This window comes from Nerophis ophidion, linkage group LG21, assembly GCF_033978795.1.
Source record: "Nerophis ophidion isolate RoL-2023_Sa linkage group LG21, RoL_Noph_v1.0, whole genome shotgun sequence".
NCBI lineage: Eukaryota > Metazoa > Chordata > Actinopteri > Syngnathiformes > Syngnathidae > Nerophis > Nerophis ophidion.
Window position 1 is genome coordinate 14,361,261 of NC_084631.1, and position 25,770 is coordinate 14,387,030.

The window sequence follows — 25,770 nt, forward strand, 5'->3', positions numbered from 1 at the left end:
GAATAAGCGGTAGAAAATGGATGGATGGATGATTTGCGGCAACATGCGATGAACAAATGACGTCACGCTGCAACGTCTGTTTAAAAAAGGCAGGAGAACAACAAACTTATTCCAGCATCTGAAACCGATGACCAAACAGTGGAAAAACCTGTTTTTATCTACTCAATGCTACATTTTTATTTATGCAAGTATTTTATTCAAGACAGACAGGTTTGAGGTACCCCAGCACCTCCAAAAACCTCAAATTTAGACTACAAACATCCCAGAATAAGCTAAGAAGTAGTGGACTACCAAGTGCTTGGCAGTGAAGATCTACCTCAGGAAGCAAAGATTGACCGGTTTTGGGCCATGCTAGGGAGAGATGTAAGATTCCAGACTCTAGTGCATTTGATGAAAGCACTTTTGTGCGTGCCACACAGCAATGCATCATCAGAGAGGGTGTTCAGCATGGTTAGAAAAATTGTGACAGAGAATAGAACAAGGATGGAAAATTCAACAATAAGTAGATGAGTGTTATGTGTGTGTATATGTGTAAAAAAGTGAACACTGAAATTCAAGTATTTATTTTATTTATATATACTAGGGGTGTAACAGTACGGGTATTTGTATTGAACCGTTTCGGTAAGGGGGTTTCGGTTCGGTACGAGGGTGTATCGAACGGGTTTGTAAACTAAAGTCTTAGCAAGCTGCCCTGCAGCTGCCTCTGAGCAGTGAGCACCCAGCATTGTCCAGCCCACACAACCATCTGATTGGTTACATATAAAGCCAATCAGCAGTGCGTAATCAGAGCGATGTAACAGCCAATCAGCAGGGCGTATTCAGAGCGCATGTTGTCAGTGCTCCGGTGTCGAGATGAGCAGATATGTGTTTAGCAGGTGGGCAGCTGACATCGTACACTCCCCAAATGATAAAAAACACTTCCTAGTCACAACTATTACAAACATCACTATGAGCCCGTTGACCTTCTAGAAACTTAAACTGCAGCTCAGCTCGCTCATAGTTGAGGTGAAGGCTAATTAGCTTTTAGCGTTACGTTAGCTCATTTTGCTGTGTGTGTGTGTGCGTGTGTGTGTGTGTGTGCGTTTGTGTGGGTGTGCATGTGTGTATAATAAAAGTCAACTATAGGCTTCCCAAATGCTGTAATAAATTAAGCATGATGAGTTGACTTGAAACTGTTTAATGTTGCACTTTTTATATGTAGAAGAAGTTTTGTCATTTTATTTAATCAAAGCAACAGCTTGAGGCAGTTTAATGTGGATTAACGTGGGTAGAATTATTATAGTGTTCCCAATGTTAAAAGGATAAAGCCATTGTTTACAAATTTGGTACATAAATAACCCCAAAAATTTATATTTTGTTGTTTTCTTACTGTACTGAAAATGAACCGAACCGTGACCTCTAAACCGAGGTACGTACCGAACCGAAATTTTTGTGTACCGTTACACCCCTAATATATCCATATATATAATATATATTATATATATATATATGAAATACTTGACTTGGTGAATTCTAGCTGTAAATATACTCCTCCCCTCTTAACCACGCCCCCGCCCCACCATGCTCCCGAGCCCCCACCTCCCGAAATCAGAGGTCTCAAGGTTAGCAAGTATGGCTACACCTGTGCCAAATTTGGCGCTTTTAGACAAAAGTGAACAAAAATCTCCCTATGGGGCTCCACTATATGGAGAAAATGTCTAACCCCTTGTAGCAGTTTGTGTTTAGCTATTTTTTACTGTAAAAAGGGAGAAAGAAAAAAGTAGCCCAAACTCAAGACTTTCAAAATCAATCCATCCATTTTCTACCACCTTATCGCAGGGTCAACACAGATAGACAGACAACATTCACACACACACTAGGAACCCTTTAGTGTTGCCAATCAACCTATCTTCAGGTGCATGTCTTTGGAAGTGGGAGGAAGCTGGAGTACCCGGAGGGAACTCTTGCAGTCACAGGGAGAACATGCAAACTCAACTCAGAAAGATCCCGAGCCCGGGATTGAACCCAGGACAACTCAGGACCTTTGTATTGTGAGACACATGCAATAACCCCTGTTCCACCATGCTGCCTGCTTTCAAAATGAATAATAAAATCAATTACATCCTCATTTTAAATAAAAATTAAAAAAAACAGCCAGTACGATTTGCTTTTGGAGTTTCATATCATTTTGCAGTCTGTTCCCAGTAAGAGTCTGCATATTTAAATACCCTTTTTGCCAAATTAGTAAGGAGCTGTGGAACACAGCATATAACAGCGAGCCTTAAATTGTTCATATTTCCAGACAGATAATAATCTGGAAGATTGTAAACAGACAAAATGAATATAAAATATCCCCTGTACATAATGAATATCAGTACTTACTGCAACTTTCTGCTCCAACAGACCAATCACGGTGAATAAGTTGTATTGTGCCCCACAAGGGGGTCTTCTAGGTCTCAGTTCCTCCACTGTGGTCCTTTTCTGTATTTGCTGAGGGCGTGCTTGTTGGCCCAGTGGGGACAAATTAGCCACACAGGAGCTGTGAGGCATCATGGGAAATTAATGATCTCCGAGAAGTGAGCTAATGATGGTGCACACACACACACACACACACACACACAAGAAGAATATATAGATAGAGCAACAGGAGGAGGGATGGGGTGGCGACAAACAAAATGCTATCAATGTAACTTGGATGAGTGATTGTGGTGCAACAAAAGCACACACACACACACACACACACACACACACACACACACACACACACACACACAGTGAATACAATAATTAGAGAGGCCCTCCAGTGGTTTTCACCCACGGAGGCACAGTGATTACTGTCACTACAAACTCCCCTGGGGGGGTGTGACATGCTAGGAATTAACACTTAACACGTGTACACATTTCATCATTGCTTTTTTTTTGCGTAAAGCAAATGTCCACACACAGGAGAAATGTCCATTACAAAAAGAACAACAGTAGAAAGACAACAGAACACAAAATAAACACGAAAACACAAACACAAAAACGGGGGTCTAGCAGAAAACTGATTAGTCTGGCTCACTGGTATTTGATCACATTGTATGCTTGGCAGAGGTCTAGTCACAAGTCACATTTAATGGCTTTGCTGTAATTGAGAAATAGTTTTTGGCATACAGTAGGTAAGGTTGTATTTTTGCCCAATTCCTGTGAGAATCCTGCATGTGACTGAAGCTTTATGGTGTGAGACTACTACCACCAGGTAGCATCAGCGAGCAGATAATACTGCATCATCTCCATCTCTTTCTGACTTATCGGGTCTTTACTCACACTTTAAGTGAGGGGTGGTGAAAAAAAACCAACCAAGACCCACTGTTTGTATAGTTTTCGCACTTGTTTTGAAAAAGTACCTGTATTTTTTTTAATTGTTTTTACTTACAGTTGTCGTCAAAAGTTTACATACACTTGCAAAAAACATAATGTCATGGCTGTCTTGAGTTTCCAAAAAATTCTACAACTCTTATTTTTTGGGATAGTGATTGGAGCACATACTTGTCTGTCACAAAAAACATTAATGTAGTTTGGTTCTTTTATGAATTTATTATGGGTCTACTGAAAATGTGAGCAAATCTGCTGGGTCAAATGTATACATACAGCAATGTTAATATTTGCTTACATGTCCCTTGGTAGCCATCCACTAACTTCTGCTTCAATTTTGGACCACTACTCTTGACAAAATTGGTGTAGTTCAGCTAAATGTGTTGGTTTTCTGACATGGACTTGTTTCTTCAGCATTGTCCACACGTTTAAGTCAAGACTTTCGGAAGGCCATTCTAAAACCTTAATTATAGCCTGATTTAGCCATTCCTTCACCACTTTTGACGTGTGTTTGGGGGTCATTGTCCTGTTGGAACATCCAACAGCAGCCAAACCCAACCTCCGGGCTGATAATTTTAGGTTGTTACTGAAGAATTTGGAGGGAATCCTCCTTTTTCATTGTCCCATTTACTTTATGTGAAGCACCAGTTGCATTGGCAGCAAAACAGGCCTAGAGCATAATACTACCACCACCATGTTTGACGGTAGGTTTTGTGTTCCCGGGATTAAAGGCCTTACCTTTTCTCCTCCAAACATATTGCTGGGTATTGTGGCCAAACATTAAGAACTGTGTTTCAATTGACCACAGAACTTTCCTCCAGAAAGTCTTATCTTTGTCCACGTGATGTCAAAGTATATATATATATTGTTTCAAACTTGTTAAAGTAACGTCCATCATATATACAGGAACATTGCTTGTTTTTCATTGTGTTCTTCCAGTGATAGTATGAGATGAGTAGAAATCTTAACAAAAAATATATTGGGAAGACCCCGACATATTATATTCCCTGAGGTAAAGGTTTTTTGTGCCACACGTGAAAAAGTGTTCATTTAAAGAATTGTTTTCATCCATCCATCCATCCATTTCCCACCGCTTTTTCCCTTTGGAGTCGCGGAAGGCGCTGGTGCCTATCTCAGCTACAATCAGCAAAACCACTTATCCCCAGGTGCATGTCTTTGGAGGTGGATTTTATTTTAAAGTTACTTTAGGAAAAGTATCACCTTTTAATATTTGCAGTACCCCCCACATCCACTACCACCGTAAAAGGTAATTTTTACTGTAATACATTTGAAATCAACACTTATTTTCTTTTACTTTATTTTCAGTTGTGGACTTTAACTTTTAGGTAGAAAAGCGCTATACAAGTATAATCCATTTATTTATTTATTTACCTTGAGCACAACTTTTAGCACAGTTGAGTGCAATGTTGCGTGCCATTTGGTGATGATGATGTACTAGATGCACTACATTAAAGTGTATATTTGTCAAAGAACACCTTGTTATAGACTCGCGCATCCTTCACATTTATTTTCAGTACTCATGAGTCTCCTTCAAAAAGTACTTGTAACTGTTAATGTTGTGTTTTACTAAGGACTAAGGGGAGGTGACGGCAACAAACACCAGAGAATGTTATAGTTCTAAGTATGTATTATATATATATATATATATATATATATATATATATATACATATATATATATAGATATACATATATGTATATATACATACATATATATATATCTATATATATATATATATATATATATATATATATATATATATATATATATATATATATATATATACAGTATATATAAAATAAACAAACAATAATAATTAAACTAACCAAGGAAATGGAGCGTGACAAGATCCAAGAGTGTGTATGGTGTAAGACCATGTGTGTAGATTAGCTGTTAAGTGTTCACGTAAATATTGAACGAGAGTGAAGGAACACGGAAGTCTGGGGGGCAGGCAGATGAGCCGAGGCGAGCGAGAGGCGTCGAGAGAAACGTCTCCAAGCGGAAGGTCGAGGAATCCAAAAGGGCAGTCTGGGAGGCAAGGGGAAGAACAAGGAATCACGGGAAGCGCTGCGTGAAGACAACAGGAACATCAGACACAACGGAAAAACTGAAGTCACAAGGTAAGAACGAGTTCAGGGAATGGAAGCCAGACACGGGATGCTTACAAAGGAACAGGAGACTATACTCCGGCATGGCATGGCAGGTTGTGCGGGCTTAAGAAGGCAGCTTGTTCATCCCAGGCAGGTGTGACTGGGTTACGGCTCAGACTCTGCGGCGGTGGCAAGAGTCTGAGCCGTAACAGATAATATTATAACCATTAATCTTATTTCAGCTACTTTTTACTTTTAAGTACTTTTACTATACCCTTAATTATTGCAAAGTTCAGAATTTCTTCACACAGCTTTGAGTACAAGTGACACACCACTTAAAAAAACAGAGATTGTGACATTATTTCTGTAACACCCCCCCAGCAAATAATTTTGGGCACACCCACTCTCCGTTGCAACTATAAACAGTTTTTCTACAATTTTTTTATAAGTACACCTCTGCATAACATTACATTCATATTAAAACATTAAAAGAAAAGAAAAACGAAATAGATACTTAATACGAAGAATAACTTAAACATTGTTTTCTGTAACAGAACAGATTTAAAGGGCATCAAATTGCCTGAAATAATAATAATAAAGATCCTAATCCATATTTAAAATTGGGATTGACATTAACCATTTGATACAGAAAAATAGAATTAAATTAAAGCTTCAAGCAGCGATGGACGGGACCGACTTTTGCTGGTGTTTCCTGCCTCTACCCATTCAACATATCTTTACCTGCACATTACCTACCTTCCCTGCATCCTGGGGTCACACTGGTGCTTCTTTCTTTCACACATACACGCTGGTGCTTCCTGCCATCACCCAGACAACATATCTTTACCTGCACTTTACCTACCTTCTCTGTATCCTGGTGTCAAACTGGTGCCTCCTTCTTTCACCCAGTCAACATATCTTTACCCGCACAGTACCTACCTTCTCTGCATTGTGTGGTCACGCTGTTGCTTCCTGCTTTTAAGCAGCCATCTTGAAACGGCAGGAGCGCAGCAGCATTAGCGCAGAAGTTCTTTGAAGGTTCGTAAAATCAAAACCGGAGCAGATAGAAGTACTCTTTTGTCAACTTTTAATCAGAAGGGTTCAATCTCTCTCCTGTGGTAGTTTGAAACCGACAAAACAAACGCGCTCACAGGAGATAATGTTTGAAAAAAGGTGACAGGTTTTTACAAAACTTTTGTTTTGAAGGGGTAATTGCCAAGTTCCTGTTGATTTTTGCTGAAGGATGTCAATGAATGAAATGTAGGTCTAAGTGAGACCTACAATACAAAGAGGTTTTTGTTTCATGTCTCTACGGCATTCCTACCGTAAGTTACAAGCAGTTTTGTCTGTGTTTTATTCCTAGGGGGCGCTAGAGCGCTATTTTGAGTTTTTGGTTGTTTTTTTTCATTAGATATCAATTTTTACTAGTCCTGATGTGTGTGTCCAGTTTGGTGAGTTTTGAAGCATTTTAAGGGGGTCAAATTACAGCTCAAAAAGGGAAAAATTACATTTTTTAGGAAACTTTTGTTTTGAAGGGGTTTTTGCCAACTTCCTGTTGATTTTTGCTGAAGGATGTCAATGTATTAAATCTAGGTCTAAGTCAGACCTACATAGAAGTTTTTGTTTCATGTCTCTACGACATTCCTAACGGAAGTTACAAGCAGTTTTGTCTGTGTTTTTTCCTAGGGAGCGCGAGAGCGCAATTTTGAGTATTGGGGCTTGTTGTTTTTATTAGATGGCAATTTTCGCCAGTCCTGATGTGTGTGTCAAATATGGTGAGTTTTAAACCATATTTAGGGGGTCAAATTACAGCTCAAAGAGGCGGCGGAATAATAAAGAATAATAATAATAATAAAACCTTAGAAATACAATAGGGTCCTCTGTCCCAAAGGGACATCGGTCCCTAATAATTGTAAATGCGCTTTTCTACCTTCAAGGCACTCAAAGCGCTTTGACACTATTTCCACATTCACCCATTCACACACTGATGGGGTGAGCTGCCATGCAAGGCGCTAACCACAGCCCATCAGGAGCAAGGGTGAAGTGTCCTGCTCAAGGCCACGACAGACGTGACGACGTTGGTAGAAGCTGGGGATCGAACAAGGAACCCTCAGGTTGCTGGCACGGCCACTCTTGCGACCGTGCAAAGCCGTCCCCCATATATAAATAAATAAATAAAATGATTAACAATATTAACTTATATAAAAATACATAAAAACACTAAACCTAAAAAACGAAAATGTATTAAACAATTTCTGCTGAGGCTTCACGGTGGCAGAGGGGTTAGTGTGTCTGCCTCACAATACGAAGTTCCTGCAGTCCTGGGTTCAAATCCAGGCTCGGGATCTTTCTGTGTGGAGTTTTCATGTTCTCCCAGTGAATGCGTGGGTTCCCTCCGGGTACACCGGCTTCCTCCCACCTCCAAAGACATGCACCTGGGGATAGGTTGATTGGCAACACTAAATTGGCCCTAGTGTGTGAATGTGAATGTGAGTGTGAATGTTGTCTGTCTGTCTATCTGTGTTGGCCCTGCGATGAGGTGGCAATTTGTCCATGGTGTACCCCGCCTCCCACCCGATTGTAGCTGAGATAGGCGCCAGCGCCCCCCGCGACCCCGAAAGGGAATAAGCGGTAGAGAATGGATGGATGGAATTTCTGCTGATTTTTTTGTTATCAAAATGACGAAGTCAGAAACAATGTCTACAATGACCACGGCCTTCGGTATTGCAACGCGCCGCTCCACTATTTGAGAAGAACTAGTAAATAACTTGAAATTTAGACATAACAGCAACATTTTTTTTTTTTACTTTAGCTTGAGTTTATTTTAAATATCTACTTTCAATTTTACTTTATAAAAAAAAAATTAAAAATCGTACCGCTCTAGTACAGGGGTCACCAACATTTTTGACCAAGAGCTACTTCTTGGGTATTGATTAATGCAAAGGGCTACCAGTTTGATACACACTTAAATAATTTGCCAGAAATAGCCAATTTGCTCAATTTACATTTAACTCTATGTTATTATTAATAAATAATGATATTTATCTTTGTGGAAACACTGATCATCTTAATGATTTCTCACAATATATATATATATATATAAATATATATATATGTTTTTAAGACATGTTTTAAATAGGTTAAAATCCTATCTGCACTTTGTTAGAATATATAACAAATTGGACCAAGCTATATTTCTAACAAAAACAAATCAATTTTTCTTCTCGATTTTCCAGAACAAAAATTTTATAAGAAATTCAAAAGACTTTGAAATTACATTTAAATTTGATTCTACAGATTTTCTAAATTTGCCAGAATGTTTTTTTTTAATTTTAATCATAACAAGTTTGAAGAAATATTTCACAAATATCTTTCGTCGAAAAAACAGAAGCTAAAATGAAGAATTTAATTAAAATGTATTTATTATTCTTTATAATAGAAAAAAAAATTACTTGAACATTGATTTAAATAAGTGGTTCTCAAATGGGTGTACGCGTACCCCTGGGGATACTTGAAGGTATGCCAAGGGGTACGTGAGCTTTTTCAAAACAATTAAATTCAAAAATCCTTTATAAATATATTTATTGAATAATACTTCAACAAAATATGAATTTAAGTTCATAAACTGTGAAAAGAAATACAACAATGCAATATTCAGTGTTGACAGCCAGATTTTTTTGTGGACATGTTCCATAAATATTGATGTTAAATATTTCTTTATTTTGTGAAGAAATGTTTAGAATGAAGTTGATGAATCCAGATGGATCTCTATTACAATCCCCAAAGAAGGCACTTTAAGTTGATGATTACTTATATGTGGAGAAATCTACATTTGGAATTGAATCACTTGTTTATTTTTCAACAAGTTTTTAGTTATTTTTGTATCTTTTTTTCCAAATAGTTCAAGAAAGACCACTACAAATGAGCAATATGTTTGCACTGTTATACAATTTAATAAATCAGAAACGGATGACATAGTGCTGTATTTTACATCTTTATCTCTTTTTTTCAACCAAAAATGCTTTTCTCTGATTAGGCGGTACTTGAATTAAAAAAAATGTTCACAGGGGGTACATCACTGAAAAAAGGTTGAGAACCACTGATTTAAATTGTCAGGAAAGAGGAGGAAGGAATTTAAAAGGTAAAAAGGTATATGTGTTTAAAAATCCTAAAATCATTTTTAAGGTTGTATTTTTTCTCAAAAATTGTCTTTCTGAAAGTTATAAGAAGCAAAGTAAAACAAATAAATGAATTTATTTAAACAAGTGAAGATCAAGTCTTTAAAATATTTTTTGGGGATTTTCAAATTCTATTTGAGTTTTGTCTCTCTTAGAATGAAAAATGTCGAGCAAAGCGAGATAAGCTTGCTAGTAAATAAATACAAGTTAAAAAATAGAGGCAGCTAACTGGTAAGTGCTGCTATTTGAGCTATTTTTAGAACAGGCCAGCGGGCGACTCATCTGGTCCTTACGGGCTACCTCGTGCCCGCGGGCACCGCGTTGGTGACCCCTGTTCTAGTATTTCCGATTCCAACGCTACTGCTTGGCATCTGAACGCATCATATGCTAATATATTTACCATGACAGAACAACACTAATGTAAAGCAGTTAGCAACAACTACTTCCGGGTCATAGACGGTGCTTTTAGGTTTAGAAAATGTGTTCTTCCACCCAACAAATCAGGTTGTGTTAAACTATTTTGAGTGAAGGATAGGTTGATTGGCAACATTTAATTAGCCCTAGTGTGTGAATGTGAGTGTGAATATTGTCTGTCTATCTGTGTTGGCCCTGCGATGAGGTGGCGACTTGTCCAGGGTGTACGCCGCCTTCTGCTCGATTGTAGCTGAGATAGGCACCGTCACGCCAAATTTCTTCTCCCCTACAAAGACGTTCCCCTCCATTTACTTCCGGGGTCATGATTAATACAGACGTTTTGTTAACGCTATATTATAAAAATATAACGCTATATTATAAAAATACAGATGTTTTGTTAATGCTATATTATAAAAAAAATAAAAAATAAAAATAAATAAATAAATTACAAACACAAGCTATGGGATGAGGTAAGAGCAGGGGTCTCAGACAAGTGGCCCGCGGGCCAATTGCGGCCCGCGAGACGTTGTTTTGCGGCCCCCACCTTAATAGGAAAGTTTAGTGTTAGTGCAGTCCGCAAGTTTTATATGAATGGCGCTTGACAGCGTTGTGTGCGGAGCTGAGGGAATTTACCAATCACGGTGTGGTATATGGCTCTCGAGGGCCGAACAATGACGTCACTTGCGTGATTCGAGCAGAGAAATGTCTTGCCTCTTTTCCACTAAACCAAAATGGCTTTTTCAACGTTCTGGGTTGCCTACCCCTGCGTTAGTGGAAAAGCGGCAAATGAGTGAAAGCGATGGAGACATGAGTTTTCTTATGTGCCTGGCTGCAGTCACACCGCAACACCTCTCTGTCAATGATAACGGTCCCCGACAACCTGGACAAATTCAAACCATTTTTTTTAATTGTTTAATTTCCGTTGCTTCACACATTGTTGCTGACTGGAGAAATCTAATCATAATAGTTACTGCATGAAATTGCATACCTTTGTAAACTTGATTAATATTCAATATTGTCACAAAAAAAATGGGGGTCAAAATAAAAACAAATATTTCAATATCTGCATGTTATCCATCAAATTGTACACTGTAACAAGGACAGTATATTTTACGGTAAAAATGTTACTGTAAATTGAAATAAACTACCACTGAAATAGCATTTTGGGCTGTAAAATATATGGTTGTTTTACTGTAAAAAGATAAACGCTACTATTTCTTTATGGTAAAAATGTAATATGTTGTAAAAAACACCTTACATTTTACAGTAAAATTTTGGCAATGAAACTGACATTTTTTTTGTTAAAAAACAGTGGTACTGGTATTCCATATACTGTAATATGTTTAAAAAAAAACACCTTTTTACAGTAAAATTTTGTGGACTAAGCTGATTTTAAAATATTTTAAATGTTTTACTCTAAAAAAAAAATATTACTTTACAACAAATGGTTAATGGAATAAGAATACCACTGTTTTATTTTTACGGAAAAAACTGGCAGATTCGTAGCCAAAATATTACTAAAAAATGTTTTGTTTTTCTGTATTAGTTTTTCTTCCATTTTGACCAAAAAATATAGTTACTGTATGAAATTGCATACCTTTGTAAACTTGATTAATATGCCATATTGTCACAAAAAAAATAAAATAAAAATTGGGGTCAAAATAAAAACAAATATTGAAATATCTTCATGTTATCTGTCAAATTGTACACTGTAACAAGGACAGTATATTTCACGGTAAAAATTTTAGATTCATTGCCAAAATTGTACTAAAAAATGTAGAACCTGGGCCAATTCAAACCGTTATTTGTTTTTTTTAATTGTTTAATTTACGTTGCCTCACACATTGTTGCTGACTGGAGAAATCTAATCATAATTGTTATTACTTATGACAGATTTATTTACTTAATTCTCATTTTGTTCATTTATAATTTGATTCTATTTTGTGTTGAAAATAAAAATAAAGACATTCAAAAATATTATTTTTAAGAAAACTTTTCTCGCGGCCCAGCCTCACCCAGACTCTGCATCCAGTGGCCCCCAGGTAAGTTGAGTTTGAGAGCCCTGGGTAAGAGGAAACGTGACCCCGGAAGTAAATGCGTCATCCCATAGCTTGTGTGTGTAAATTGTTTCTTTTATTTTTTATTATATACAAAATATTTTTTATAATCAACAAAACGTCTATATGTTTTATAATATAGCGTTATATGTTTATAATATAGCGTTAACAAAACGTATGTATTAATCACGACCCCGGAAGTAAATGGGGGGGTGGAGGTTTTTGTAGGGGGGAAAAAATTTGGCGTGACAGCACCAGCGCCCCCCGCGACCCCAAAGGGAATAAGCGGTAGGAAATAGATGGCTGGGTGGAACTTACAAGTGTCTCCACGGAGAGGAGACTACTTCCTGAAGAACCGGACAGGCTAGTTGTTGTCTCGTCAACACCAGTCGGCGCAACTCACTAACATTTGACTGTGTCCGCTCAACCACACCCTTGTCTCCTGATTGGTCCAAAGTTTCCTTGGTCCCGCCCTCCAAACCTTGCCGGCTCCACCCTCCATGAGCCGCGCAGCCTGCTGGGACTCTTCAACCGAACCTTTTACGCGGTCACTACCTCCCCTCATATTGACCTTTTTACCCTTACCATGTAAAAAAGAGGCGCACCGAGCAAAGCGAAAATGAAGATTGTGGATAAGCCATCAACAAGTCCTTTCAACTTTTTCCGCACTTTGTGACTCCCCGGAGCCACCTGCGCGCGCAGAATGAGGCGCACCTTTCGTTTTTAGACCCCGAGGTTGTTGACAAGTCTGCTCACCTGTTTTGTTTTGGTTCTTTGGCGGCGATGGGCTCCCTCATTAGGACCCCGGCCACTCTGCCCGCTTGGAAAACCACGTTTTTACTTTTAAACATCATCTCAGCCGCCTGGACCAAAAGGCACGCGGTGTTTTGGAACTCCACCAACAACAGGTAAACACGGGTCTGCACTGCACTCAATGTGGGGAAATGCATTTTATTTATTTATTATAGATGCTAGTGTTTATCTGCTGTGCACAAACCTGGCTGGTCTAAGCTTGCCCTGTTGCTCAACAACTTGAATAATAGTTGCTAAATGAGTCAGTTGGAGGGAATTCAAGCCATGCAGCACACCCCTGTAGCTCCTTTCCTTCACCTGTGCTCACCTGTCATTTCTCCCTATGGGTCTCTGCCCCCCCCAAAAAAGTATCCCCAGGACTTATATTCAAGTATGCATAAGTAGAAAGTAGAATGTGTGGGTTGGAGTATGGGGCCCATTAAAAGCCTACTGAAATAAGATGTTCTTATTTAAACGGGGATAGCAGGTCCATTCTATGTGTCATACTTGACCATTTCGCGATACTGCCATATTTTTGCTGAAAGGATTTAGTAGAGAACATCCACGATAAAGTTCGCAACTTTTGGTGCTAAGAGAAAAGCCCTGCCTTTACCGGAAGTCGCAGACGATGACGTCACATGTTGATGGCTCCTCACATCGTCACATTGTTTTCAATGGGAGCCTCCAACAAAAAAAACTATTCGGACCAAGAAAACGACAATTTCCCCATTAAATTGAGCGAGGATGAAAGATTCGTGTTTGAGGATATTGATAGCGACGGACTAGAAAAAAAAAAACGCAATTGCATTGGGACAAATTCAGATGTTTTTAGACACATTTACTAGGATAATTCTGGGAGATCCCTTATATTTCTATTGTGTTGCTAGTGTTTTAGTGAGTTTAACAGTACCTGATAGTCAGAGGTGTGTCTCCACGGGTGTCTTGATGCCAATGTCTCAAGGAAATCGACAGCAGCTTTATGGACGACGCAAGCTCAGCTGATCTCCGGTAAAAAGCGACTTTTTCCACAATTTTCTCACCGAAACCTGCTGGTTGACATTCGGTCGGAATCCATGTTGGCTTGACCGCTGTGATCCATAGTAAAGCTTCACCTCCGGGAATTTTAAACAAGGAATCACCGTGTGTTTGTGTGGCTAAAGGCTAAAGCTTCCCAACTCCATCTTTCTACTTGGACTTCTCCAATATTAATTGAACAAATTGCAATAGATTCAGCAACACAGATCTCCAAAATAATATTTAATTATGCGGTTAAAGCAGACGACTTTTAGCTGTGTGTGTGTGCGGCGCTCATATTCCTAACAGCCCGTGACGTCAAGCGTACACGTCATTACGCTATGTTTTCAAAAAGAAACTCCCGGGAAATTTAAAATTGCAATTTAGTAAACTAAAAAGGCCGTATTGGTATGTGTTGCAATGTTAATATTTCATCATTGATATATAAACTATCAGACTGCGTGGTGGGTAGTAGTGGGTTTCAGTAGGCCTTTAAGAAGCTCACCTGCTGATCCAGGTGTTCCTCTCAAACTTAATTGAAGGGTTGATGTGGTAGAGCTGCAGGGGAAGTAACTCCAACAGACCCAACTCTTTCATATGCATAGCAGGATGAGACCCCATTTTCCTCATGTTGCTTTTCTCATTCATTTTGATGTAAACATTTCTTGATGGGGGAATTATGGAAACTGACCGAATGATCCGTTCCAGTGTCAAGCTGTGCCCACCATAATGGACTGCACAGGCAGTGTTTTCAGCAGCAGTGCACCATTCTTAACAGTCATGCCAACCTGTTTGAACTTGGCCCCCCTCCTCATTTGCACATATTAAAAAAACAAAAAAAAACCCACACACATTGTGCTACATTTGAGCTGCTTGGTGCTGTAAAAATAAAAGTGTGTTAAGCATTTTTAGTGTGTTTTAAGTGTGTAGAAATATGGGGAAACAACTACAAAAAAGATCAATTAGAATATTGAACAGAATAGAGTTTTATTGTCATTATTACAGTGACCAGGTTCAAAGAACAACAAAATTGGAGCAGATCCCTTAAGGTGCATACACAATAATATAGTAATAGAAATAGTAAAACAGATAAAAAAGAAGATATATCTATATATATATATATATATATATATATATATATATATATATATATATATATATATATATATATATATATATATATACAGGTATATATATATATATATATACAGGTATATATATATATATATATATATATATATATATATATATATATATATATATATATATATATATACCGTAATTCCTTGAATTACCGCAGGGCATATAGTATGCGACTGCCTTGAATTATTGCCGGGTCAAACTCGCTTCGCAAAGTAATTAGCGCATGGTTAGTATTACCGCCTGGTCAAACTCGTGACGACACTTCCCCTGTCATCATTTTCAAAATTGGGGAGGCTGATTTCAATACCGGTAATTTGAAATTGCATAAAGGGAAGAAGATTAAGAGCTATTCAGTAGGATTTAAGGTCCAAGCTTACATCACACTCACATTTTTACTGCATACCTTTGGTATGTAAGAAGAGGTTTTAAAATTATTAGCGCATGCTTACTTTTACCTCATGCCTTTGGTAAGCGCACGAGTGAGAAGTAGTTTTAAATTAATTAGCGCCCCGGCGGCTATTCAAGGAAATACGGTATACATATAAATAAAGTGACAGAGGTGTAAGGTGACAGGTTATTGCACATTGTTTCTGTTTCACAGTCCAGTATTATTGCACTTATCAAGAGGCCATTTTGGATACATTGCACAGTCCAACATTATTGGACATTATAGTCAGAAAAATAAAATACATGACACATGAAGACATGACGGACACATTGTGCTATCTCAGGGCCTGTTTCATGCTACTATGGCTCTTGAATATAAGAATAATACATAATGTTGGATATAGAGAACATACAAACCCTTTTATTTATTAAATCACAATCATTGGAATTCAATGATTTGGTGCATTTGCAAAGAGCTAAAATTATGTACAAAGCACACTATAACCTGCTACCCATGAATGTACTATAATTCTTCTCAACCAAAGAGGAGACATATAACCTTAGAGGAAAATCTAATTTAAAACGTTTGTATGCTCGTACAACACTTAAAACTTGTAGCATATCCGTATGTGGAATTGAATTATGGAATGGATTAAGCAAAGAAATCAAACAAAGCACCAATATGATTCAGTTTAAGAGACTGTTCAAACGACAAGTGTTCACAAAGTACACAGAACAATAATTATGATTGTTTTTTCAATAAGACAATTATTATTTATTTATTAAATATTTGTTTTGTTACTATTGTATATTATTTATGTATTATTTATTTGTTAACTGTTATGTTACAAGGACATTGGATACAATTGCTATGGTATGAAAAGGGGTACGATTAAATAAGCTCCGCTTCTTCCTACTCTTTTTCGGACTTGCTGTAATGAAACAACTGTGTGATGCATTACTTTGTATCGTATGCATGTTCAAAATAAACTGAAACTGAAGTTATTCTATAATACATTTTCTGACCAGTGATGTCATCCAGCTCCCAACCTTTTAAAAAATACCCCAAACTTGTCCTATTCGTTTGTGCTGTAAATGTCTTTTTTTTTTCTTTTCTTTAATGTTATTAAGATATTAGTATTCAGAGCAAGCCTCCCGCCCCCAACCATATTAAAAACTCCCCAAACTTGTGTTTGTTTGTGGTGTTTTGTTCAACAAAACATGTGTGTTTATAGCAGAGGTGTCCAACTCATTTTCATTTGAGGGCCACATGGCAGTCATGGTTGCAGAGGACTGTTTGGATAATGAACAATATTCATTATTCAATCATATTAATATAAATGTATGGATTTGCTTTGTGCTATTTTTACACAGTTGTTGATTACAGGATTGTGTATATTTTTTTACCTACACTGTGAAAATAACCCTATAGCTCAGTCGTCAGTTTTTCCAGCATTTATTGGAAATACAAAAGGTACCACAGTTTAAGGTCAAATTCTGGCGACTGAGCTGCTAGTTTGTTAGTTTTTTGTTTAGTTTTTTACCATAAAACTTGTTGTCATTTATACAGTGTTCAATTTGATGGATAACTTTTAAAATTATAATGTAAGCAGATTTTTTAGTTTAATACTTAATTTTTCAGAAAATATTGAAGTTAAAGGATATTAAATTATTTTTCTAACAGATGCATATTATTTCCAGGCTTTCGCCGTTCACAAAAAATTATGTGGTGGGCCAGATCTGGACCCCAGGTCTTGAGTTTGACACCTGTGGTATATAGTGTTTATGTTATGTTACCAGCTGGTTATAAATCATACAACAATAGCATAAAAGCTATAATAGCTAGACAAAAAAAATGCAGCACAAACAAACTGGACAAGTTTGCGGAGATTTTTATGAGGGGCTTGTTTTGAATCATACAATGTTAACAACATAAAAACTATGATAGACCAGTGGTTCTTGAACTTTTTTTCACCAAGAACCACCTCAGAAAACACTTGGCTCTCCAAGCACCACCATGATGAGCAAAATTAAAATACAGTAGCGTAGTAGGCCTCAGTATCCATTAAAACCAAGCCAAAGGTTTTATTTAACACGTATATTTTGACACTGTAACATTACACACAATTTGAACAGTAACACTGTGTTTCAATTTTCCAATGGTTCTCCAGCAGACCTAAAGACCCAACACAGCTGACTTTGCGCCTCTTTTCGCCTCATTGTACTGAGCACCATCTCGTGTAGCCCTTTTCTGCACCTTAATAAGTTCTGTTTCCTCTTCTATGGTTATCATCACATTTTTGCCTCCATGCCTTCTGTGGAGGCAACACAAAAAAGCCACAACTGTTCATAAGAGCTTCCAGTTTTCTTTATTAGGCGCCAGCGCCCCCCGCGACCCCAAAAGGGAATAAGCGGTAGAAAATGGATGGATGGATGGATGTTACAGCCTTATTCCAAAATGGAATAACTTCATATTTTCCCTCAAAATTTGACACAAAACATCCCATCACGCCAACACGGAAACGCTATTTTTGAAATGTTTGTAAATGTAATATAAATAATCAATGCATTGTATATCCTGACAATGTGGCTGCTCTTCCAAATTGCCAGACCTGTGGGGCGTCGGAAACTTGTGGGAGTTGGGCAGAAATGTGACCTTGTGAGGAACAGGAAAGACCTCCTTGTACCCTGCAGAGTCTGGCATGAGTGCGCTCCGTTTTTGGCAGCCACCACGGTGCCATCACGCTTGCGACTCCGGCGGCCCCTGCCTTGAAAGCATGGCTTCACCATCTCCTCACTCTTCATTACCTTCCTATTTAGAGCCTGCCCCCCGCCTCCGATACACCATCTTCATCCTTCATGGCTCCCTCCTGGACACATGAGCTGTGATTAGTTGAACTTCAATCATATCCCCCACCCCCCACCCTCCCCGTATCATATTTTCAATAAAAGTCCAGCCAGCCCGGGGAACTTGAGGTGACTAATTCTATTGGAGCTTATAAATTCTCATTTTGTTTTCTGCAAAATCTAATGCTATCCAATACAAAAAAATCAGGGCGTACAAACTAATAATGTAGAGCCTTGTTGTGCAGAGAGGCGCATATAAGAGAGGGTCAAAATATTAGAAACGTCTTAGTATGAAGTTATTCTGTTATGTATTGATATGACGTACAGTAATAAACATACAGTAAGGCTGAGCGACGTGGCTGAAAATTATATCACCTAGTGTTGTCCGGATACCAATATTTGGGTACCGGTACCAAAATTATTTCGACATTTTTTGGTACTTTTCTAAATAAAGGGGACCACAAAAAATTGCATTATTGGCTTTATTTTAACAACATATCTTAGATTACACTAAAGGGATGATAATTATTGCAAGTTTTTCTCCTTAAATAAAATAGTGAACATACTAGACAACTTGTCTTTTATCAGTAAGTAAACAAACAAAGGCTCCTAATTTAGCTGCTGACATGTGCAGTAACATATTGAGTCATTCATCAGGAATTTTAAACAAGGAATCATCTTGTGTTTGTGTGGCTAAAGCCTAAAGCTTCCCAGCTCTATCTTTCTACTGTGACTTCTCCAATATTAATTGAACAAATTGCAAAAGATTCAGCAACACAGATGTCCAAAAAAACTGTATAATTATGCCGTTAAAGCAGACAACTTTTAGCTGTGTGTGTGTGTGCAGCGCTCATATTTCCTAAAAACCCGTGACTTCTTGCGTACACGTCATCATTACACGACGTTTCGAAGACGAAACTCCCGGGAAATTTAAAATTGTAATTTAGTAAACTAAAAAGGCTGTATTGGCATGTGTTGCAATGTTAATATTTCATCGTTGATATATAAACTATCAGACTGTGTGGTGGGTAGTAGTGGGTTTCAGTAGGCCTTTAAATGTATACATTTTATTTGAAATGTAACCTTCCTCTAATTATATTCCCCCTCAGACATCAAGGCAGAAAGGAAAGGAAATGTCAACACAAGCATGGAAAACACTCAATGTAAACAACATTGTAAAATCACATTAAACACTTAACAATAACAATAAAATTAAGGTGCAAAAATAAGGAATATGTAACAAATGCTTAATAAAGTGTAACACAAGGTGCAAAGTGTGAAACTGTGAACATAGAGAAACCTGAGAAGAACTATTTTCTGCAGGTTTTCGTGCTACGAGGTTACATCTGTGCTCTAAAGGGCAAGCTTTTGATTGATTGATTGAAACTTTTATTGGTAGATTGCACAGTTCAGTACATATTCCGTACAGTTGACCACTAAATGGTACACCCGAATAAGTTTTTCAACTTGTTTAAGTCGGGGTCCTCGTAAATCAGCTAAGGTGGTGTGGTATTACTAGTCGTGGTGAAGACGAGCGCCTCGCATCCTTTACGGACCACATTGGTCTGATTATGGTCCGTTCAGAAAAAATCCCCCAAAAACTGGCCTTCTTTTATCCACAATTTCATCGAGACAACAAGATGGTGATAGTCATCTCATCGACGTCCCACTGGGTTGTGAGTTTTTCCTTGCCCTTATGTGGGCGCTGATCCGCGGATGTCGTTGTGGCTTGTGCACCTCTTTGAGACACTTTTGATTTAGGGCTATAAAAATAAACATTGATTGATTATTGATGGCGCAACCAAACTTGATAGCTGATAGTGTTATCCGATTGGCTGTTGGCAAGTCAGTGATCACTTCCTGCGTTGGTCGGTTACCAAAACGGGAGCGCCTCTATTCATGCAACCAAGCTTGCTTCACAACTTCCGGTTTCGTCCGACTAATAAGAAAAAATAAAACCAATTGCTTATCTATTGCAATTTATATTGATATCTTTTTATCGGCCAGCCCTCCTGCAGAGGCCGATGTTTGTTACCTCAGGACAAATGTCCACTGCAGAGGACACTGGTCATAGAAGGTACCAAGTGCCTTTAAACTCATGATGGAAGACTTTGGTCTCGTCTCCGTCACTGTCTTGAATTTATGCTTTTAATGAAGCAAGAGCAGCCAAGCGAGGCTAAATATGTCGGTGACGCACGTCCAAGCCCCCCCGCATCCTCCCCCTGATTGGAAAAAACGACGTTAGCCTCCTCGTAACGATTTTAATGAACGAGCTTTACGAGCGTTGGCCGCTTTATGGCCGCCTCCTCCTCTGTGGCGATTGTTCCTTATTAGAAGAGAGATTATCTTCTCACCTAAAGCTGAGTCAAAGATTGTAAATTCATCTTATTGCTTCAAACCAGGTGATGTCTCGCCCCTACTTCCTGTTTTATGTTGGTCAGCATGTTGCTAATCAGAGACTAGCAAGTGTTTTATCATCTTCTTATCATAATTCTGAGGGATTCCGCATCAAACTGGGCTAATAACGTTGGCATCATGTCCTGTGTATTGAAATAGCAAACTCAAACACATCCTGCATGCATTGGGCATCATCTATAAAATATATAAGCAGTCATTAGGTCATAAATATTATTATGTAATGATGCTGCCTGAGTCAGACGTGTTAATCAGGGTGGCTGCTCTAAAATATGTATGTTTTATCTATAAAAGTGTATTTTAGAAGCACTTGGTGACTTCTAAGGTGGTAGAAAGAGAGCAATTTTAATATTAAAATAAAAACATATTTTTTTTACCCAATCGACAGCATTCTTGATGATTTTTCCACAGGTAGAATGTCAGAAAAGCTGCTAATCATGTCCTTCCTTTTATAAAAAACTGTTCGACAATTTGCTTACAAAGTGGTTACCCTCGCCCCATCCTTGTTTGTGAATTACTGAGCATTTCTTGGAAGCTGCTTTTGTACCCAATCATGGCACCCACCTGTTCCCAATTAGCCTGCACACCTGCGGGATGTTCCAAATAAGTGTTTGATGAGCATTCCTCAACTTTAACAGTATTTTTTGCCACCTTTCCCAACTTCTTTGTCACGTGTTGCTGGGATCAAATTGTAAAGTTAATAATTATTTGCAAAAAAAAAAAAAGTTTATCAGTTGAACATCACATATGATGTCTTTGTAGCACATTCAACTGAATATGACTTCAAAGTGATTTGCAAATCATTGTATTCCATTTATGTTTACATCTAACACAATTTCCCAACTCATATGGAAACGGGGTTTGTATATACATACATACATACATACATACATACATACATACATACATACATACATATTCGGGGTGTGGGAAAAACTCGATTCGAATTTGAATCGCGGTTCTCACGTTGTGCGATTCAGAATCGATTCTCATTTTAAAAAAAATCGATTTATTTTTATTTTTTATTTTATTTTTTATTTTTTTTATCAATCCAACAAAACAATACACAGCAATACCATAGCAATGCAATCCAATTCCAAAACCAAACGTGACCCAGCAACACTCAGAACTGCAATAAACAGAGCAATTGAAAGGAGACACAAACACGACACAGAACAAACCAAAAGTAGTGAAACAAAAATGAATATTATCAACAACAGTATCAATATTAGTTATACTTTCAACATAGCAGTGATTAAAAATCCCTCATTGACATTATCATTAGACATTTAGAAAAATAAAAATAAAATAAAAATAGTGTCACATTGGCTTACTCCTGCATCGCATCTCATAAGCTTGACAACAAACTGTGTCCAATGTTTTCACAAAGATAAAATAAGTCATATTTCTGGTTCGTTTAATAGTTAAAACAGATTTACATTATTGCAATCAGTTGATAAAACATTGTCCTTTACAATTATAAAATATATATTTTTTTAAATCTACTACTCTGCTAGCATGTCAGCAGACTAGGGTGGATCCTGTTGAAATCCTATGTATTGAATGAATAGGAAATCGTTTTAAATTGGGAAAAAAAATCGTTTTTGAATCGAGAATCGTGTTGAATTGAAAAAAAAAACGATTTTGAATCGAATCGTGACCCCAAGAATCGATATTGAATCAAAGCGTAGGACACCCAAAGATTTGCAGCCCTAATACATATATATGTGTATGTATATATATAAATATATATATATATATATATATATATATATATATATATACACACACATATGTATGTATGTATATATATACACATATATATATGTATATATATATATATATACACATAAATACATATATATGTATATGTGTATATATATATGTATAAGTGTTTTACTTATTGCCTATGTACTATGCTTTATACTATGTTTTTACCTAATGCATTGTTTCTTTTTACTTTATGCACATGCACTTTACTTTGTTCATGTTGTTTTTCTTTATTCATGTTTTTTTTTAATCTTTTTACATGTTTTTATTTTGTACAAATTTACCTTATTTTATACAGAATTATTTACTTACTTTATACATACTTTATGCATATGTTCTTTACCTGATGCATACATACTTTACTTTATACATATATTCTTTTCATTATGCATGTGTACTTTATGCATTTTATGCACTTTATATATCTGCTTTTAGTTAATGCACGTTCTTTACTTTTAACTGTTTTTTTTACTTAGTTTTTATTTAATGCGTATGTACTTTATGCATATGTACTGATACATATTTTTTATTTTATTTTATATATATATGTATGTATATATATATATATAATATACTTAATTCATTTTTTTACTTCATGTGTATGTACTTTACTTTTTGCATACTGTATGTACTTTACTTTATGCTCATGTTCTTTACTTAACATATGCAGTCTGTACTTTACTTTATAGGTATGTTCTTTACTTTATACACATATTTACTTCATGCACACTTCTTTATATACATGATCTTTACTTTATGCATACCGTATGTGTACTTTACTTTGATTTATGCACACATCCTTTACCTTATGCATGTGGACTTTATGTTATGCACACATCTTTTACTTTTTGCATGTTATTTCATTCATGCACACATCCATTTCTTTATACACGTACATTACTTTATGCATAAGTTCTTTATTTTATGCATATGTACGTTAATCTATGCAAACATCTTTACTCGATACATGATCTTTACCTAATGCATACATACGTTAATGCATTTGTCCTTTCATTTATGCTCACATCCATTATACATGTTGTTTACTTTGTGCATACCTTCTACTTCATCTGTTATTTAATGCATACATTCTTTGCTTTGTGCTTAAGTCAATGTTTTTTATGCATATCTGTGTTCAGCGATCGCGTTCCGCACATGAACAAGTTGTTGCCCCACTGCATTCCCCACCCAAAGCTGTAAACCTGTCGGGGACACTCTGCTCGTATTAATTTAACAATATCTGCAATGTTGTGCAATATCGCTGCAATGTTTTCAGTCACTTTCAAAATTCAACGTAAACAACTTTGAGTTGATGTTTTGCAGTGCCTTTGCAACCTGCAATATTTTAAAAATCACAACAAAAGTATATAAACATGTAAAAATAGTGGTATTATTTATTATTGCCATAAACGTATTCTATTTAAGATATGATATAGTGATGATAACTTATTAACTCACTTTACTGTACTTTTGGATGTTTGCTTTACCCAGCTTTGTGTGTGTGTGTGTGTGTGTGTGTGTGTGTGTGTGTGTGTGTGTGTGTGTGTGTGTGTGTGTGTGTGTGTGTGTGTGTGTGTGTGAACAGTCTGTATTTTTGTGCATGCAAATAAGTGTATTCCTTGTACTTCCTGATATTGCATCACAGCAGTGTGTGTGAATGAGTGCGTGAGTGCGTGTATTTCCTTGGTAAATGATTAACGCAACAGAACCTGCATGAACTATAATTAAGTGAGCATAGTAGGGTAATTATCAAGTTACTCTGTCTTGCTAGCAGACTCTCCACACACGCACACACACACACACACACACACACACACACAGACACTTCCCCTGCGTGTCATACTGCAACAACAACGTCTCGCTGCGTGTCCACGCCCTATTGTCTCCATAAGATGCGTTCGGGGATTGTGAGGCTTATCTTGTCTTTGTCAAGGTGCTTTGTGTGTTTGTTGTCACGGCACTGAGTGTTTTATCTGTCTGTGTTGGACACACAATTGTAGGCACTTGTGTGTATTGTCTTTTTCAGCATGTGACCTCCTGGACCACAAATGTGACGCTGATTACAACTTGGAATGAAGAAAGACACGTTTGGTTTTTTGTCTTTCATAGCTACATGAGTTAGTAAGTTAGTTAGTTAGTTAGTTAGTTAGTTAGTTAGTTAGTTCACAAACAACACCCGGTGTGTGAGCCAAGGAGAAATTACATCTAGATAAAGGTGCATTTTCAGAATGTTTTTCAGTTTTGTTAACAAAATGCTATAAAATATATCACTGCTTTTTTGGTTGGGGAAGGGTGGAAAAGTAAATGTTTTATTTTTAGTTTTATTTATGTATTTATTACTATTATTATTATTATTATTTTCTTTCAATAAGAAAATATGCACTTTTTTAGATAAAAATAAGCTGTTGTACAAATGGGCTTGCACCTTGGCATATTTTTACATAATTTTTACTAAACTGTTTGTTCATTTATTTATTTTTTTTTAGATTTAAAATGTGTTTTTTTTTTATTTTGCTTTTGGTATTATTGTTTTTGTTTATCTTATTTACACATGCTATTGTTTTATATTTTCATTTAATTTTGTATTTTATTAATTTAAAGTTTAGGTCAAATGTGTATTATTTTCAGTCACATGAAAATTCCTACAACTCTTGGTCATTAAACATTTTTTTTTTTAACTTAGCTGTACAATTGGGGATTTAGGAGTCAAACTAAAACACAACACAAACTTTTTTATTTATTGGCTTATTGTGATTTTCTGAAGACACCCCAGAAGGGTAAAGTGTGATGATATCCATAGAACCTAACTCATAGAACTTATTATGACCAAAATCTTTCGTAATACTTTTGTATTTATTATTTTTAATTGTTTTATTATTTAAATAAAAATATGGTAGTTTTCAGACAAAAGTAAGCAAATGTACTAATGGGCTTGTGCCATAACCTACTTAACATTTTTTTTTTTATTATTAAACTTTTGGTTCGTTATAAAAAAATATTTAAATTCAAAGATGTTTATATTCAATTTTATTTTTGTGACATTTGTATTTTATTTTGTACAGACATTTTTTGTTTTATGAATTTACTTAATTTTGTATTCTATTAGTTTAAAGTGTTGCAGTTCCTGCAACTCTTGTTCATTAAAACGTTTTTTTATTTGGGTGCACAATTGTGTTTTCAAACCAAAACACAACACAAACTTTTATTTTTTGTGGCATATTGGTTTTTTCTGAAGACACCCCACAAGGGTGCTAAAACTATACCAAAAAGGGAAAGTGAGATGATAACCATAGAACCTAAATCATTGTG

General features: G+C 36.7%; 1 protein-coding gene across 1 annotated transcript in view; it reads left to right on the forward strand.

Moving 5' to 3' along the window:
* Positions 1 to 12,586: 12,586 nt before the first annotated feature.
* si:dkey-246i14.3 (ephrin A4) overlaps positions 12,587 to 25,770 on the forward strand; it is a 125,305-nt gene continuing 112,121 nt past the window's right edge. The window contains exon 1 of the mRNA XM_061881979.1: positions 12,587 to 13,001. Coding sequence (XP_061737963.1) covers positions 12,877 to 13,001 — 125 coding nt within the window. The 5' untranslated portion in view covers positions 12,587 to 12,876. The remainder of the gene's footprint in view (positions 13,002 to 25,770) is intronic.